Source organism: Solea solea, chromosome 11 (assembly GCF_958295425.1).
Source record: "Solea solea chromosome 11, fSolSol10.1, whole genome shotgun sequence".
Classification (NCBI taxonomy): domain Eukaryota; kingdom Metazoa; phylum Chordata; class Actinopteri; order Pleuronectiformes; family Soleidae; genus Solea; species Solea solea.
Genome location: NC_081144.1, coordinates 10,105,008 through 10,122,741, shown reverse-complemented (window position 1 = coordinate 10,122,741; position 17,734 = coordinate 10,105,008). Strand labels below are relative to the sequence as shown.

The window sequence follows — 17,734 nt, the reverse complement described above, 5'->3', positions numbered from 1 at the left end:
CAAAATAATTTTATAATTGATATGATTTTCTAATGGTATAATCACTCTTTGATGCACAACATGTATGCAGCAGCTGATATAAACAGTAATAGTTACATGTTTAGCCCTATTGCATTCGTATAGATTCTTTATATATATATATATCTTTATTCGTATTATTCTCTTATGTTGTGCTTTGATAACGTCACATTAAGATCAAAGAACATAATGCATAATGAGTTTAAATGTGAGCGCGCAGCTCGCTCCACAGTCAGAATGATGATGATTGTCCGGTGTTTGCGCCCTGTATCCGGCTCCATGAAGAGCCTCAGCAGCAGCAGCCGCTCGCTCTGGGTAGGAGGAGAAGTCCTTCACTTTCACAGCATACGCTTTACAGTTTAACACATTGTACTTAGATGTTTTTGTTTGTTTGTGATTTTTGATAACTGGTCCCAGCAGAGATATAGATTATTCACAGCTGAATAACTAATTTAAGGGATTAAGTGTTTCAAACTATCCAAAAAGATTAACCAACATCTCTCAGCCCTGGTACACACTGGTCAAAAGGTCGGTCTACACCTGCACCTGCATGAGAGACATTTACTTCACTGACCAGCAGGCGGCGGTATTTTGTATTTGTTATTGGAAAAGGGAACCTGAGTTATAGTCGTATTCAAGTCAAAATGATAGGTTAGTCTAAATTAGGTTAGTAAGGTAATCATAAGAATGAGCGTTTTTATCTGCTCTTGTCTCTTGATTGGCTGGACCTAAACTAACTATTACAGTCATCTCTTATTGACATGCACAGCAATGCTTTGATGAAATCATTGGAACATAAACTGCACTGAGTGCATTACATGTAGGAGGTTAATGTGGGCAGCAGGTCTACGATAGACTTGAAATGAAATTGTACCGATACAAGACTCTGGGCATGGACAATGATGACCAGCGAGTGACCAGAGAGTACAAAATACAATGGTGTATGAGGGGCCTACACAGCATGTAATGAATCTTAGCACACCATGATAGACAGCATCCAAACAAGAGAAGAGACTGAGCAGAGGCATTTATGTCAATTATATCTCCATAATCAAGAAGAGGCAAGAAGGTGGCAGCAACAAGCCGATTCCTAGCGTTCACAGAAAAACAGGATTTGTTTCTGAACAAGAAACCCAATTTTAGTTTCTTTAAAAGACATGGAAATGTCGCTGGGTGACATGAGATCTATGCGATCCATGAGATCATGAGAAACAACACTATACTGAGAAGCACAGAGAGAGAGTTGCGTGAACTCATTTGACAATGGTTTGAAAAGCAATAGACGTTTGTGAAGATTTAAAAGTTATGCACTGCAGTTTTGAGTTAAAAGGATTAACCTCCCAAATGAACTTGAAGACATTGTCCATCTATCCATCTTCTACCGCTTTATCCTTCACATGAGGGTCGCGGGGGTTGCTGTGCCAATCTCAGCTGACATAAGGTGAAAGGCGGGGGTACATCCTGGACAGATCGCCAGTTTGAGGACTTTGTTGTGTAGATCTTTTTTTCGGATTTTGCATTTGTTTCTACTCCACAACTGACCACATGTCTCCACAGGTAAACTCTGCTGCCTGGAATAAGAGACACATGTCCACTCATGCTGTAAGTTGCAGAATGAGGAAGCACACAGTGATTTCCTCACCTCAGGAACTCTTTCACCAGATGCACAGTCCGTCCCCTGACTTGACCCTTTAACCCCACTGTTTCAACTAACATCCCAAATGTCAAATGTCTTTATCGCATATATGTCTTTGTCCTACTAACTTCACTGTTGTCTCTCCTTTATTCTGCATCTTCTCTCCATCCACCCACGGCAGATCATAGTGAGTATGTCTGCGTAAAAACCCATATGGTCTTTGTTTACAAAATATACTGTATATATATATATATATATATATATATACACAACAGACTGTAAATGTGTGTGTGTGTGTGTGTGTGCGTGTGTACTATAGCCACCCCCTGCGAAGTATGGAGGCAGACACACTGTGACTCTGATTCCTGGAGATGGTGTTGGACCAGAGCTGGCCGACCATGTGCAAAAACTATTCAGGTGAGATTTCAATCCATTCCAAAAGCAACACAAGTGTGTACAAAGAACTTTAGAAAGTAATTAAATAATAAAAGCATATGGTAGACGAGAGGTGGGTGGAAAGGGACAGCGTGCATCAGTGGATATGACATTTATTTAAGAACTGTTAAAGATAGGCTATTTCAATGCTTACAACATACTATCAGTCATACTGATACAAGACTGTAAAAGCTCCATGAAATGACTGCCTTTTATAGCAGTAATTAAAAATAAGATTACCGTAAGATTACCGGAGTATAATCAGAGTTAATTATTATGATTACAATTATAAATAGTTGAGTAGTCATGGAAAAGATGTCTCTTACACACACCAAATGACTTTGGTAGCAGAAGACGTCAATTACTTAAGTAAAAGTCTTAATATATATGACATTTACTGGACTTAAGTATCAAAAGTAATTAAATATATTTAAATATAAAATGTAAGTTTTAGAAGTAAAAGCATTAAAAAAGCTTGAGGATTGAGCCATGGCAGCTCAGTAGGGTGAGTTGTTTTTCAACTGGAAGGTTGTGGGTAAAATTCCTGTCTCTGCTAGTCTATACGTGTCCTTGAGCGAGACACTTGACCCCATGATGCGGCGTGTGAATGGGTGAATGGCAAAACTGCAGTGTAAAGCAGCTCATCAAGACTAAAAAAGCTCTATATAAATGCAGACCATTACCAACTCTTCTGATTTTATTTGGTTGTAACAAAGATAGTTAGAGGAAATGTAGTGGAGTAAAAGTAAAAGTTGCTAGAAATAAAAATAACAAAGTAAAGTAAAGAAATGTGAATTTTGCACTTAAGTACAGTAACGAAGTATTTGTACATTAGTCAGTAACTACAAAGAGTCTCTACTCTCAGGTTCTGCTGCGTTCCAGTCGACTTTGAGGTCGTCACCGTGGACTCAACCATGGCCTCAGAAGATGACATCAGTAACGCCATAGTGGCCGTCAGACGCAATGGTGTTGCACTCAAAGGTCTGTGTTTCAATAATGCAACATGTTCTATCAGCAAGGGCCTGGAAATGTAGTAAATGTAGTCTTAACATGTGCTTGTATACAACAAGCGTTGAGTCTGCAGACATTAGACATTAGATTTTCAGGTATTTTGTTCACAGAACTATAGCACAAACTGGAACTCTGACCGTGTAAATGTGAATCACTTCTGTATTTATGGATATTATATATAAGTGCTTTTAAAAAAAAAAAAAAAAAAAAAGCCAAGAATGTTAACCTGCTGGTGGCGCTAAAGGAGGACTTACCAGAGTATAACAGAGTAATTATGTTTCATCCTCTGGTGACCGTTCAAATCAAACCACCTAGGTGAAAGAACATCACTCCCATCCATACGAAGACAATGAAAATGTGTTATGTTATAATTCATTTGAATATCTGTAGGGTCAAAAGTTTGGACACACTTCCTCATTCAAGTAAATAGAAAGGTGTGTCCAAACTTCTGACTGGTCGTGTATATTCCTAAATTGTACAGGGAAAATGATAAAACATGAAAATAATTACTTATATTACTAGTCAAGAATAAACACCTCTGCATATGCCAGGTTTGAAAATAAATTCATGGTATTTTGTCGTTTCTTGTATTTGTTATTATTACAGGCAACATCGACACCAACCACAACTTGCCACCTTCTCACAAGTCCCGGAACAACTTACTGCGGTGAGTCCGCGACTTCTCTCACTGCACCTTTGTAGTTTGGTTCATTTGGTCCGGACCAAAATGGAGAATAGCGCAAAAGGAAAACAAGATAAAAAAGGAGGTCACACAACACAAACAAAGCAAAGCATTACACTGCTTGTGACCCATCACGATGTATCCCACACATTTAAAGCTCCAGTATGTAACTTGTCTGCCTCGCTGTTCTTTGTCTCTCTGCAGCACTCGTCTGGATCTCTATGCCAATGTGGTGCACTGCCTGTCTGTGCCTGGAGTGAGGACACGTCACCGAAACGTCGACATTATGATCATCAGGGAGAACACGGAGGGCGAGTACAGCAGTCTGGAGCATGAGGTGTGTGTGTGTGTGTGTGTGTGTGTGTGTGTGTGAGAGTGTGAGTGAGTTAACGTTCCTCTTCACTACCTGTGTCTGTGTGCAAATCACAACCTCACCTCAACCTCTGTCTCTGTCGATCTCTGCAGAATATACCAGGGGTTGTTGAATGTCTGAAGATCATCACCAGGAAAAAATCTTTGCGCATCGCGGACTATGCATTCAGAACGGCTCGGGAGAAAGGACGCAGACGAGTCACCGCTGTACACAAAGCTAACATCATGTCAGTTTTTCAGCCTGAGTCTGGCTTCCTTTACACCTCGCATTAAAATGTGTTTCCTGTGATCACATTGCAACTATATATAGCCTGCCCACTACAGGTGTAAACACACCCGTGCATTTGCATTTCCGTCCCCATCGCATTTCCACTTTTGTTTAATGTGGTCGTTAAACAAAAGGGGAAATGCAATGAGTCTCCGATGCGTCTCCGTTCCACCCACAACAACTACGTAAGCTCCGAGCACAGCTAATGTCTCCTCTGCTTTTTGTCAAAGAAGACTTCTTCCCCTGCCTCGAAAAGCAAAGAGGAATCCATACAATTGATATGGCAGCACACAAGATGCGATGCTGTAGTCTGCTGCTGCTGGAACTCTTTGCAGAAGAAGAGGGGGAGGTGACGTAAGCAAGGGATGACCGTGATGATCAGATAGCGATCAGATCCTGATGTGGACACCGGAGACGCATGTTAATACCAGGTGTAAAGGGAACCTCTAAGTCATCGTTTTTTCTATGAAAGACATGAAACATTTTAATGTGCGTGTGTTTGTGTTTCTCGTATCAGAAAGTTGGGTGACGGCCTCTTCCTGGAGTGCTGTAAGGAGGTGGCCAGCGGTTACCCTGAAATCAGCTTCGACACTATGATTGTAGACAACACAACTATGCAGGTCTGCACACTGTTGTACTGCTGTTTCTATCATGCTGCGTTCATATCATCACTATCATCATGCACAGTGAATCACTTGGTGCGATATTAAAGGTGGTACAGTAAAAATGCGTATAACAGTCACCATTAGCATTTAAAACGGTTACTGCAATCCATCAGTTCAAAGCCTTTTTTAGAGCATGAAGGTTTCTGAGAAACAGTTATGCAGATACCATCTCACAGTTATTCTTCAAGGCACCTGTCACCTGATTCATAACCCTTTAAACTGTAAACATGTTCTGGGGCTATACATCACTCGTACTACTACTACTTACTACTACTTTACTTGTATAGCTTGTTTCCAGGCCACAGCAGTTCGACGTCATGATCATGCCAAACCTGTACGGAAACGTTGTGAGCAACGTGTGTGCCGGGCTGGTCGGAGGATCGGGCCTGGTGCCCGGGGCAAACTATGCAGAAGACTATGCTGTGTTTGAGATGGTGAGCAGATCCACATTTTTCTTTTTGCCCCTTGAGCATAAAAAAGATGAAAAAGCAGAATACAGTATGGTCAACTTTGACATGTTTTAACAGGACAATCACAGGTGCTACTGGTCAGTGACAGCTCTAAAAATGAGAAAACACTAATATTTTTGAAAAACTAAAAATGTCATTGTTATTTATTTGGCAAATAACAAACCTAATTCACCTTTTTATACCCAAATTTGAGCCGACTCACTGTTTAAAGGGCCACGTCACCCAAACAAGATAGTTTTTTTATACATTTCCAGAGATAAATGTGTAATTCGATTATCAGACAGTGGATCTGAGAAACACGTCTCATTCCCACAACAACAGAGGAAGTTGGGATTGAAAAAAAGAAATAAAATGTGACAAAAAGTCAACGTCCAAGTCACTTCCTTCAAAGAAAATAAAAGCAAAAAAACAATAAAAAAAAAAAACTTTGGTCGATTTAAACAAACACAGCAGCATTATAATGATTTTAAGTGTATACTTCATTTGACCAAGTGGGAAAAATGGGTTTCTACATACTGGTTTATTAACCATTGAAGAATAACATCAAATATTTTGATAATTATTGTTAATGTAGGGCAGCGGTGGCTTTAGGTGGTGATCTAATACATTTGTTAAGCACTATAAATAATATCATGTGAGTCAGGACAGTGTGTCAGTGAATCAGCATGCACCCCGGAAACTCAGGAAGCCTAATGGAACTAACTCACCATCATTAATTTGATTATTACCCCTGAGATGTTCCTGTTGTGACCTGTCAAAATGGCAACTGTGCAAGGCGCCCATTGAGGCCTGCAGTAACATTAACAAATTAAAGAATTAGACATATGCTCAATCAACCGTGTGTAGGGAACCAGGAACACAGGGAAGAGCATCGCTAACTGCAACACAGCAAATCCCACGGCCATGCTGCTGGCCTCGTGCCTGCTGCTCGACCACCTGAAGCTCCACGCCTATGCCAGCATGATCCGCGGAGCCGTCCTCAGCACCATCACAGACACTCAGGTAAGCAAGCGCCCGCTATGTCATCTAATATTTCAAATATTGTACGATATGATACAGATTAGGATGCTCTTGCTCTCCAGCTGCACACTGCTGACCTGGGAGGCAAAGGTTCCACCTCTGACGTGGTTCAGTCCATCATGAGTGCCATTCAGAGCACCGGGCCGCACACGCTCGGCGCTTACAGCAAACACATACTGTAATTTTGTTATGCTGTCAATCAACAGTAATGATTGCACTGTAATAACTAATATCAGTCTGTAGATTCACTATAAATGACTGTGTCCTAATACCGTATTTTAACATGACTTTTTTTCTTTTCTGTAATTCATATTTAGACCATATTTAGACCACATAACAGGATTTCCTCGTACAGTAACTGCCACAATAAAATACAATACAGTGTTATATTGTGAATGATCAAGTCTGTGAAATGAGAAAAAAAAGTTTTTTAATGTATTGTGAAATTTACAGTCCAGGGTTGGAACTGCCAGGCAGGAGGTCTAGAGGAAGACCAAAGAGAAGGTTTATGTAGATGTAGTGAAAGAGGACATGAAGTTAGTTGGTGTGAGAGAGGGGGATACAGAGAACAGGGTTAGATGGAGGAGGTTGATTCGCTGTGGCGACCCCTGAAGGGAGCAGCCGAAAGGAAAAGAAGACTGTGAAATTGTGGAAATCATTTGACAGTGTACTGCTGCAAATGTACTTTTTTTTTAAAGAAATTTCCTGTGCCATTTAATGAAAGCAGTGGTGAGTTATTTAATAGAATAATGCCAAACTTAACTATAGTACTGTATATCTACTATTAGAGGTCGATTAAGCACTTTATTGCAGTGGTTTCAATAACACTTTCTACTTTATTCATTACTGAAAACAGTTTATTTATTTGTGCATTTGAAATACAAATGAATTTACACGGATGACCTCCTGCTGTAATAAAGCCTGTTTCCTCACGTTTCCTGTGTGTTTGTGTTATCTGTATGAACGGCATGCGTCGCCCCCACACGGACAACGGTCAGGGTGAAGGTCGGGAAAAATTTCCTTTACTCACCACTTCAAGGAAAGATTTAAAAGAGGATCCATGAGAAGTTAGGAAAACTGTGAAAATTGAGGTGCAAAGGGAATTAAAGTAGGCTTTTAAAAACAAAATGTAACCCGTGTGACATTATCAGTGACAAAACCGATGCTGATTCCAAGTAAAGTAAGAATCAATTTATCAATTAATATATGAAGGAAGTTATGATGGTTTGTTCATTAACACGTGAGAACGTTGTCCAACAGTGGACAGATAACACGAGACACTGTTCATGGTCAGTGCTTTAACGGATACAACACCACACTTTTTAGCAGAATCCTAACTTTTCACTGTCGTACCTTTGATAGAGAATATTTCACACGCTTCATTGCAGTGTGGGACCAATAAATCCCTCACACTGAAATGTGCACGCTCTTTCAGTGGGTCATTGTGTCATTAAGCCATGGACATCTTCTGTGGTGAAAGGCTAAGAAGCTGGAGAGTGAAGAGGAGCCGTCTTTGCTCACACCTGACACACCTAAATGAGCCTCGCGGGCAGTTAGCAAGGATTTTTTTAGGATACAAAAGGCAAACAGACGGGAATTGAATATATTATTTGTTCTTCTGTTTAATGTGGAACCAGCTGATGAGCCCTGACACGTTACAACAAATACCCACTGAGCTGCACGGCAACAAGCTCAAAGCTCAGTACAGTGGACAGATAACATGAGACACTGTTCGTGGGCAGTGCTTTAACTGATACAACGCCTTTGATAGAGAATATTGCACTACTATAAATTTCACACTCACACATTTTACTGAAAAGATAAAACTGATCTGTTCATACAAAGCTTGATATATATTAATCCACTAAAGTCCAAAAAAAGAGCAAAATTACACTGCACACACTGTCATTTATTTCTGACTCAATCCTGAATTTGCCAGGAATAGAATAGAATCCATTTTTAGTCATTGTACAAGGGAAATTCACGATTCACACCAAATCTTTCTTCTGCTGATTATAATCCCAAACGAGTGGATTTAAAAGGAATGAATCAATACAATTACTGGTGCATCACTTGAGGTCTTCTACTGGAAAAGAATGGACTGCCAGAGAGACGGTCAATGCTTCTAATTATCTTCTCATTAGACTGCTATTGATCACATTCTATAGTTTATATATAGTATATGCACTTTGAAAGCAATTTGCAGAAAGAGCCAGTCTGTTTTAGAGAAGTATAGCATAATGGGACAGCCTCATGTGTGTGTGTGTGTGTGTTGAGGTCACTCAGTGGGCCCCTTGATAATTAGAGGCTCCTTCAAATGAGGGAGCAATTGAGGGGAAGCAAACAGATTACTGCCCTGACAGAGAGAGGGAGAGAGAGAGAGAGAGAGAGAGAGAGAGGGAGAGAGAAGGAGGTGGAATGCAGGAGGCATAAAGAGATGGAGGGGCAAAGGGGTGAGAGGGAAAAAAAGTACTGTTGAGAAAGTTGACTCTCCCCGTGTTGCTGCCGTCTCATTTCTCTCCAAAACTGTAGTATCCCATCTGTCGCAGCATCTGACACTGGCTCTCTCCGCCTGTTCCCACCACCGCTCTATCACCGGCTGTGTGTGCGTGCGACAGGTCTTTGATCAGCGTGGAAGGCCAATAGCAGAAATCTCATTTGATCTGCTTGTATATGGCTCACATGTGCACTTGTGTCCTGCACTAAATGGGGATCAAAGTCGGGCCAACGGCGACGTGGTTAATATCCCCAATGACTGAAGCAGGAAATGACATTAATTCGCAGACACAGCCTGCGGCACAGCATCACGTCCTTTCATCAACACACCTGCTCCTCTCTGCTTGAGTAACCTCACTTTCAATTTTTATCCCGCTTTTCATAAATTCACGTGAGGCAAGACGTGGGAGGAGGAGGAGGAGGAGGAGGCGGGGTGGGGGGGGGGGGGGGGGGCTGTTTTTGGAGGAGGGAGAGAGAGGAGAGAGGACGAGGGGAGAAAATGGACAGAGACGGGAGTCGGCAGCATGACTTAGCAGAGGTCACCCACAGACCAATGAGCAGGAGGAAAACACACACACAAGACACAGCATGGATGAAGCTCGTGTGTACAACAGCAGATCAGGTTGTCCTGGCTCCTACAGATGCTTCACAGGACACTGAGGATGAGAACATGGTGAGTAGGTCATCTACTACCTTTACTTGATTTTCTCTTTCCTCTTCTCTATGGGAATGAACATTTTTGGTTTAAAGGATATTGCTGTTACTTCTAATGAGCTTTGATGGGTTTTTGAGAGCCTTCAACTTCTGCCCTCCAGACAACAATGCAGCAATTATTGTCATGACAATATAATTGTTTTCTGTTTGTCCTGCAGTAAGAGAAAATAACTGTAGACCAACATGTGTTTTAAGGTGAAACCCTGTGGCAAACATTGATTGATGAGAGGGCCTCTATGTTCTCCTGCATGTTTGAAACGGGTGGTTGAGGGAATTGGTATTCGCTTAATTGCAGTGCGGGACCAATAAATCTCTGACACTGAAATGTACAGACTCTTTCAGAGGAACATCGTGTCATTAAGCCATGGACAGCTTCTGTGGTGAAAAGTTAAGACGATGAATCTTCATTCAGGAGAGCTTGTGAAGAGGAGCCTTCTCTGCTGACACCTGACACACCGAAATGAGCCCCGCAGGCATTTAGCAAGGACTGCACAAAGGCAAACAAAAGGGGAATTGAATATATTTGTTCTTCTGTTTAATGTGGAACCAGCTGAAGAGCCCTGACACGTTACAACAAAAACCCGCTGAGCTGCACAGCAACAACAAGCTCAAAGCTCAGTGCGACAGCCTCCGTCTGCTCGAGCTCCAACTGTCTTTACATCCTGAGGACTTTCACATCCTGAGAGGACATGCAGTGCAGTTTTTCACCCATGTGTGGGATGAGCTGCCGATGAGAGCAGCTCTTTTTGAGACTGACTATTGACTGACTGACTTCAAACCTGGAAAAGCACCATCACTACCCTGTGACATCAGATATCTGGAGAAGCAGTTCCACCCGTCGCATTAGAGAGGTCAGTGTGACAGTGTAATGTACTAAATGTATTGTCGTAGGTCAGCAGGCCTGAGGTTCCTCACATATGGCATATGGCTCTACTCGCCTCGCCTCGCCACACCAGGGTTTAAGTAGCATTTCCACTAGCACAGTACCTGGTACCAGGTAATATTTTTAGTAACTGCTCCAGCGAGGTTCCAAAAGCGTGCTGAGTAGGTACTATGCGATGATTGGTCAGACTGCCGGCCACTGACTGGCCAGAGTGACGAGACGTCACAGGACGAGACGTCCCACACACAAATCAAGCCGAACCGCAGATCAGTTAAAACTACGCCGAGGCGAGTAGAGCCGGTGGAAATACACCAATAGACCGCGGATAAAAAATTGAACGTAGTCTTCTAGTTTCTACTCTGGAGCCAACAAGGAAGTAACAATACACCAAACAGCCACCGAGGGGCAGCTCTGCTGGCTACAAAAAGAACTTGATTTGGATGGAAGTATATGGGGAAAACGAACCTACGTCAGTAAACATTTTACCAAAGAGTTAATGGTCTCAACTGCTAGTTTGAGGGGTTTTTCACATTTTGACAGCGCAGACAGATGTTCATTTTGAAAACATTTTTTTCCCATTTAGAAGACAAACATGAGTGGACACCGGTGTGACTGACACCTGGTATCGTCCAATAGTTGACCTCTAGGAACTTGAATCTCAAGGTGGGAATTCAGATTTTAGGGGGACGTCTCAACCACTTTCTACTTTCGTTGTCCCTCAACCTCTGAGTGAATGAATTAAATAATGAGTTGATAAATGACATCGACATCAGCTTTGTGAAAGGCCCTGGGACACAAAGTTTAGGATTTGCTGTGTAATCATAGTATTTAATTGGAGTAGCACTTTAGTAAAGACGCTTAGTGACGTTATTGTGTTTGCACTAACTCTATTTTGGATTGTGCAGTTAAATAATCTCTGACTTAGTAATTAATGTTGATCACTGATGATTGTGATTTTAATTTGTTTTTCTAATAATTACTCAGTAAACACATGAGTGCAACACGAGGGGCCCTCTCTGCATTGTGTGTACATTTCTGTGTGTGTGTGTGTTGAACTGTGAATGCACTTGAAAAACTGCTGTAAACATGTTTCACCACTTATTGTCTCACAATGAATGCGTTCATCGGGAAGTTTGACCCCACAACAGAGATGTGACATCACTTTTGGACGCAAACATGGAGGAATATACTTTGACACATGCAGAGCTGACACTTTGGGAAGAAAAAGGCCCGTAGGTGTTATTTACACACAAACACTCATCTGTCCTAACCACTGACGTCATTGTATTATATGTTCTGTGATCATGTAATACAATTCTAGTTGGAGAAAGGTGGGAATCATTTCCTGTGCAGAGAAACAAGCAGGGGTGAAAAGTCTGAGGTGTTTGTGACAATTTTATGCTACTTTACATTTTGTTTTGATTTTCTGAGGAAAGTTTTAAACCTAAACCTTTGGAGACAATGGTTTATTGTTACAATTTGCCTCTGACAATGCAGTGGAGTGGTATTAAAGGTCTAGTGTGTAATGTTTGGGATGGGTTACTGGCAGTGAATACTGAAATTGAATATACTAATGTACCTATAAGTATGTTTGTTTAATCCTTTAAATCTATGTGCGTGTGTGTAGATTAGAATTAGAATAAATCCTGGTTACCTGGTTATTACTTTAGAGCTTAACTTGGACAAGCTCCTTCTTACATCTCTGACCTGAGCCGACCTCACGCACCCGCCCGCCGCCTGAGGTCTTCAGGTCAGAGAAGGACCAGAGGAGATCCAGCCTTTCAGTTGGTGACTCCCAAACTGTGGAACGTGCTGCCTCTTGTCTTTATGCCATTTAAATTGTGTGGATTCTTTTAAAAAGCAGCTTAAGACTCCTTTATTCAAGCAGGCTTTTAGTTAGATGAGTTTTTATGGCTTTGAGTTTGTATTTTATGTCTCTTTAAACATTTATTGTAAAGCACTTTGTGATTTTATATCTGTGAAAGGTGCTATATAAATAAACTTTACTTTCAGCAAGGGCCTTACTTTTTTTTTTACTTTATTAATCCCCTTAGGGAAATTATTTCTCTGCATTTAAGCCATCCTAGAATTAGGAGCAGTGGGCAGCCAAACTGAGTAGCACCCAGGGGTTGGGGTTAGGGTTACCTGGCTCAGGGGTACCACAGCCCTTATGACCTGGTGGGGACTTGAACCGGCAACCCTTCAGTGACAAGCCAAGTTCCCTTTCCACTTGGCCAAGAGCTAGTTGTATGTCTTTATGCAAAGGCCACCATAGTTCCTTGTCACACAAAAGAAGGAGTTATAATCTGCAGCACCTTCACTAATTCTTATACACTGGACCTTAAAATGGAAATACTCAAGTACAAGTACCTCAAAATTGTATTGAAGAGCAATACTGGAGAATATGAACTTTCCATCTGTCTCCTCTCTTAGCCACTATGTCAGTCTCCATGGCAACAAACTCGTACTCATCCATCAACCGCTCAGTGGTATCTGCGAGCCCAGCAGGTGCTAATGTCACAGCATGGAAGCGTGACGACCTGCTGGCAGTGGCTGAGATCGTAGTGCTGGCGGTCATCCTGGTGATGGCGCTGCTCGGGAACGGCCTGGTGCTGGTGGTGTTGCTGCGGCGGAGACGACACCGTAACCAGCTGCACCAGTTCATGCTCAACCTCTGTCTGGCTGACTTGGTGGTGGCTCTGTGTCAGGTGACTCACACACACACACACACACACACACACACATATTACTTACCCCATTTTCCTCCCTTCCCGCCTCCACGTCTCAGGTGTTGCCACAGCTGGTTTGGGACGTGGAGGGACGCTTTCCCGGCCCCGACTTTCTGTGTCGTCTGGTCAAGTACCTGCAGGTCCTCGGCATGTTCGCCTCCTCCTATATGATTGTCGCCATGACGATGGACCGCCATTATGCGATCTGCTGCCCCCTGCAGGCGCACCGTAGGGGGGCCACACAACGCTGGAACAAATTTATAATGCAGGCCTGGGGTCTGTCAGTGCTGCTCAGTCTGCCACAGGTAAGACGACAAATGTTGTGGAAATTTTCTGTCGCTTGTTGTTGGTGAATAAAGAAACGGACACGGAGATTTCACATACGGGAGTGAAAAAAGTGTTGAATCGTAAAATAAAGAGAGAAACAGATCGGTGATCTTTCCACACAGAGTCGTTTGCACTGAACATTTACACATCGTCTGTGACTCTGTTTCTGTGCACTGTGTTTGTGTGTGTGTGTGTGTGCGCTGCGCCCACACAGTGCTTCTCTGTGTTTGTGTGTGTGTGCGTGCTGCGCTGTAATGGTACGGAGTGTAAACAAACTGGGTTAGTTCATTCTTTCTCCGTTTCTGTCATTGTATCTAATGTTAACGACGTCTTCTCTGTTTTTTGTTAGGGCGCCACTTACAGTCCTGTCCTATGTACTACAGCGTTAGGGGATGTCGAAATAGGAAGTCACAAATGGTTATCTGATATAATCTGTGGGGGAAAAACAGGATGTGGGGGTATCTCAAAAGACTCAATATCAAAGAGAGTTGAATTTACACAAAGCAGAGACATAAGAATGAATAGACATGAAGGTTTCATAGCCCTAACCCTGAGGGTTTGATCATTGTTTGATGAAACTAATGGTTGTTGATCAATGTTTTCACAGGGAAAGTGGGAGCATATCAGCCGTGCCAGTAAAGCGAGACGAGGATGTGCTAGCGAACGTTTGTTATATGGACCTGAAGTTGACCTTTCATAAAACTCCATGAAGCACCCACACATGTTGTTCTGCCCCATCAGGCTAGAGAGAGCAGTGTGCTGGTGACAGAAGTTACACAGTGGAGCTTTAATCTTGTTTTTTTGAAATTTCATTTACTTAATCATTGACTTGCATAGAACCTGTCAGACCTGTCATCGCATGATGTGTTGTCATTTCGTCTTAACTTCTTCAATTGCTTGGTTTTGTTTTGAATTAGGCTTAACTGTTGTTTTTTACACATATTCATTTTTTAAGCCTGTACAGTCATTTCCTCTGTTTAGTTGTGTATCGTATGTCAGCCTGTTCTACTTTAACATCCCTGCATTGCAACCACAAAATCTGCAGCAGTGGCTCTATCCTTTATTTAAAGGCGCAAACAATCATCACATGTTTGAGGTGGCTACATTTCAAATTCAAAAGTCCAAACCCCTTTCTTCAGACTTCAGTCTGGTATAAAGTCCCTAAAAGGGATATTTGAGTAAAAGTAAGAGTATCGAGCAGAAAATGACTGTGGTTGAAGTTAAAGTCCCTTTTTATAATATTACTTAAGTAAAAGTCTTAACGTTTGTGACGTTTACTGTACTTATGTATCAAAAGTCATTTTCTGTATTAAAGTGAGGGGTAGTTCAGCGGGAGAGTGAGTCATTGATTCCCGGCTCTGCTAGTCTTCAGGCCACTTAACCCCACCTTGCTCCTAACAGCTGTACTGGCAGAGTGAATGGGTGTGAGCGATGTGCTGAGTGAATGGGTGAATAACAACTCTTCTTCTTCTGATTTTATATGGTAGTAATAAGAAGCAAAGATAGTCAGGGGAAATGTAATGGAGTAAAAGTACACAAATGATTTAGTAAATGTAGTGGAGTGAAAAGTGCTAGAAATATAAATTAAAAAAACAAAGTAACGTACAGGTACAGTAAGAAAGTATTTGTATTTTACATGCCAGGTGACTGACATTTTTCATTTTTGTGACAATGTATTGATTAATTGGTTACAACCTGGGTGTGAAGAGGATTTTAAGCAACACAGTAAAAACAGTACAGTACCTTTAACTTTCTTCTCTCCCCAGGTTTTTATCTTCTCACGTTCAGAAGTAGCTCCAGGGGTTCACGAGTGTTGGGGCACCTTTGCCGAGTCCTGGGGCCTCAAAGCTTACGTGACCTGGATGACTGTGGCTGTCTTCATCCTCCCCGTCCTCATTATCACTGTCTGTCAGGTAGAGAGAAGACGACCAGCCCACAGTGGAATTTACTCTTTACCTCATAATAAAAAAACATGAAAAGTCACTGTGATGGGTTATTAGGATCCAAAGTTACCTTATGATTATTTAGGTGCGAATCTTCAAGGAGATCTACAAAAATCTGCACCTGAAGTCAAAGCGCCGCCTCTCCCCAACCTCCCATGCTCTGTCCAGACAGGACGGCCAGAGAGGAGACGGAGAAGGCAGCAGAGGGACGTCCAGTCTCTCCCTGTGTGTTTCACCTTTCCTGTGCAACAGCCCTGTTGGTGACACCACCAGCTTTGAGCACGAATCCACCGACCAGCACCGCCAAATGAGTCCGCTCAGATCCAACAGCATCACTTCACATTGTGATAATCACGCCGACACTGCCGAGCATCCTGGTAAGAGCCACACACACACACACACACACACACACACACACACACTGCTGCTCCTCCTTTGTTACTCGTTACTAACAAATCCAATCAGAAGAAGAAGAGTTGGTAGTGGTCTGTATTTATATAGAGCTTAAATGAGCTGCTTTACATTACAGTTTTGCCATTCACCCATTCACACGCTGCCACATGGGGTTAAGTGTCTTGCTCAAGGACAAATATAGACAAGCAGGGCCTGGAATTGAACCATTGAGAGGGTGTGGTCTGAGTAGTTCAGGAAGTGCTGATCTCCTGGAATATTCATGCAGAACCATGAAACTATCCAGTGAGCAGCAGTTCGTTGGATGAAAATGACCAGACTGGTTCAAAAACAATAGATAAGGTGTATTCTGTACCTAATAACGTGATAAAGTGAGGGTAACTGCTTTCAGTCCTCTGAAATCTGTGTGCTTCTGTGTGCCCTGTCAGCTGATCGACAGCACGAGGCAGTGCCCGACTCTACAGCGGCCTCGCCTGTTTGCTACTACCTGCCAAAAGCCCCTGATGCCCGGAATGACGAGGTGTCAGCGGCCATGTCCAAAACAGTGAGGATGACGCTGGTTATAGTGCTCGTCTACTCACTCTGCTGGGCACCGTTTTTTTGTGTCCAGCTGTGGGCCGCCTGGGACCCTGATGCCCCCAAGGATGGTGGGTCTCTTTCTCTCACACACACACACACACACTTACAAATAATGCACAAAGGATACAAATGCAAACAAAAACACAACACAACAGAGCACGTGCTTTGCGTTTTGAAGCAGAAACTTACCATGCTAACGGAGAGTGACATCCTTTCTGGCATGCGAAGGCCACCGTAGCTCCTGTACCTGCTTCTGAAAAGTGAGGAGTGAGTGGAGGAGTCCTCTGTGTGTTTCCATTGGATGTCGCAAACTTTTACATACTGGGCCTTTAATACCACATACCTGTTATTTGATATAGATTGATAGATTTCAGTAACACTCCTCCTCCTCCTCTCGTGTGTGTGTGTGTGTTTGCAGCTGCAGTGTTTACCTTGCTGATGCTGTTGGCCAGTCTGAACTCGTGCACCAACCCCTGGATCTACTCCTGTTTCTCCAGCAGCATCTCTGTGGAGCTCCGCCTGCTGCTGTTCTGTCGCAGACTCTCGCAGCGCCGAGACTCTTTACCCAACGACTCCACCACCACACACAACTCCAACTTCTGAGCCACAGACACGTCATCCACCACCTGCACGTCACACACACACACACACACAAATACACTACACAAGAGTCTCTACAGTACTGTATCTTCACGCTGTGTGACAGAAATCATATTTTACCTTTTTATTTATTGTAAATGCTGTAAAATATGTAATATAGTATAGAATATTTCATATATGGAGTTGCTAGGTAACCAGGCTCTTGGTAGTAATTTCTTTTTAGTGACACTTTTGGAATAAAAAGAATAAAGCGTTAATTAGTGAGGTGTATTCGTCAGTGCAAATTGATTTGGAAAGTCTATAAATAATATAAATATGTCCCACAGTGTTTATCATAGACAGCAGCATTAACTATTTAAAGGGGTAATTGTGATAAATGTTTCGTTTTTCCATCTAATGCATAGTAAATAAATAAATAAAAACATGTTCCTTCTGTTTCCCCCCCCCCCAACAGAACAAAATAAATGCAAAAGTG

At 42.3% G+C, this 17,734-nt stretch overlaps 2 protein-coding genes across 3 annotated transcripts; both read left to right on the top strand.

The window, feature by feature from the left end:
- The first annotated feature begins 265 nt into the window (after positions 1 to 265).
- On the top strand, positions 266 to 6,973 carry LOC131468135 (isocitrate dehydrogenase [NAD] subunit gamma, mitochondrial-like). Its single transcript, XM_058642066.1, has 10 exons — positions 266 to 1,841; positions 1,974 to 2,071; positions 2,955 to 3,070; positions 3,707 to 3,767; positions 3,987 to 4,119; positions 4,248 to 4,381; positions 4,940 to 5,042; positions 5,375 to 5,521; positions 6,404 to 6,559; positions 6,640 to 6,973. Exons 3-10 carry the CDS (start codon positions 3,004 to 3,006, stop codon positions 6,757 to 6,759), a joined length of 921 nt encoding a protein of 306 aa, XP_058498049.1. The 5' UTR covers positions 266 to 1,841; positions 1,974 to 2,071; positions 2,955 to 3,003; the 3' UTR covers positions 6,760 to 6,973.
- Positions 6,974 to 9,589: 2,616 nt separating this feature from the next.
- On the top strand, positions 9,590 to 17,728 carry LOC131468432 (vasopressin V2 receptor-like). 2 transcript variants are annotated; one of them, XM_058642659.1, is made up of 7 exons: positions 9,590 to 9,746; positions 13,104 to 13,378; positions 13,459 to 13,704; positions 15,493 to 15,639; positions 15,755 to 16,046; positions 16,509 to 16,727; positions 17,078 to 17,728. In XM_058642659.1, exons 2-7 carry the CDS (start codon positions 13,109 to 13,111, stop codon positions 17,260 to 17,262), a joined length of 1,359 nt encoding a protein of 452 aa, XP_058498642.1. In that variant the 5' UTR covers positions 9,590 to 9,746; positions 13,104 to 13,108; the 3' UTR covers positions 17,263 to 17,728. The 2 variants fall into 2 exon arrangements, with proteins under 2 accessions (XP_058498642.1, XP_058498641.1); XM_058642658.1 differs by lacking the exon at positions 9,590 to 9,746 and adding an exon at positions 10,003 to 10,638.
- The last annotated feature ends 6 nt before the right edge of the window (positions 17,729 to 17,734 follow it).

Bases quoted from the DNA above. Each gene is read 5' to 3' on its own strand.
- LOC131468432 (XM_058642659.1), top strand. From the start codon at position 13,109: ATGTCAGTCTCCATGGCAACAAACTCGTACTCATCCATCAACCGCTCA. The intron at 13,379-13,458 runs GTGACTCACACA...TCCACGTCTCAG, and splicing joins TGGTGGTGGCTCTGTGTCAG to GTGTTGCCACAGCTGGTTTG. The intron at 15,640-15,754 runs GTAGAGAGAAGA...ATGATTATTTAG, and splicing joins TCATTATCACTGTCTGTCAG to GTGCGAATCTTCAAGGAGAT.
- LOC131468135 (XM_058642066.1), top strand. From the start codon at position 3,004: ATGGCCTCAGAAGATGACATCAGTAACGCCATAGTGGCCGTCAGACGC. The intron at 4,120-4,247 runs GTGTGTGTGTGT...CGATCTCTGCAG, and splicing joins ACAGCAGTCTGGAGCATGAG to AATATACCAGGGGTTGTTGA. The intron at 5,043-5,374 runs GTCTGCACACTG...TTACTTGTATAG, and splicing joins TAGACAACACAACTATGCAG to CTTGTTTCCAGGCCACAGCA.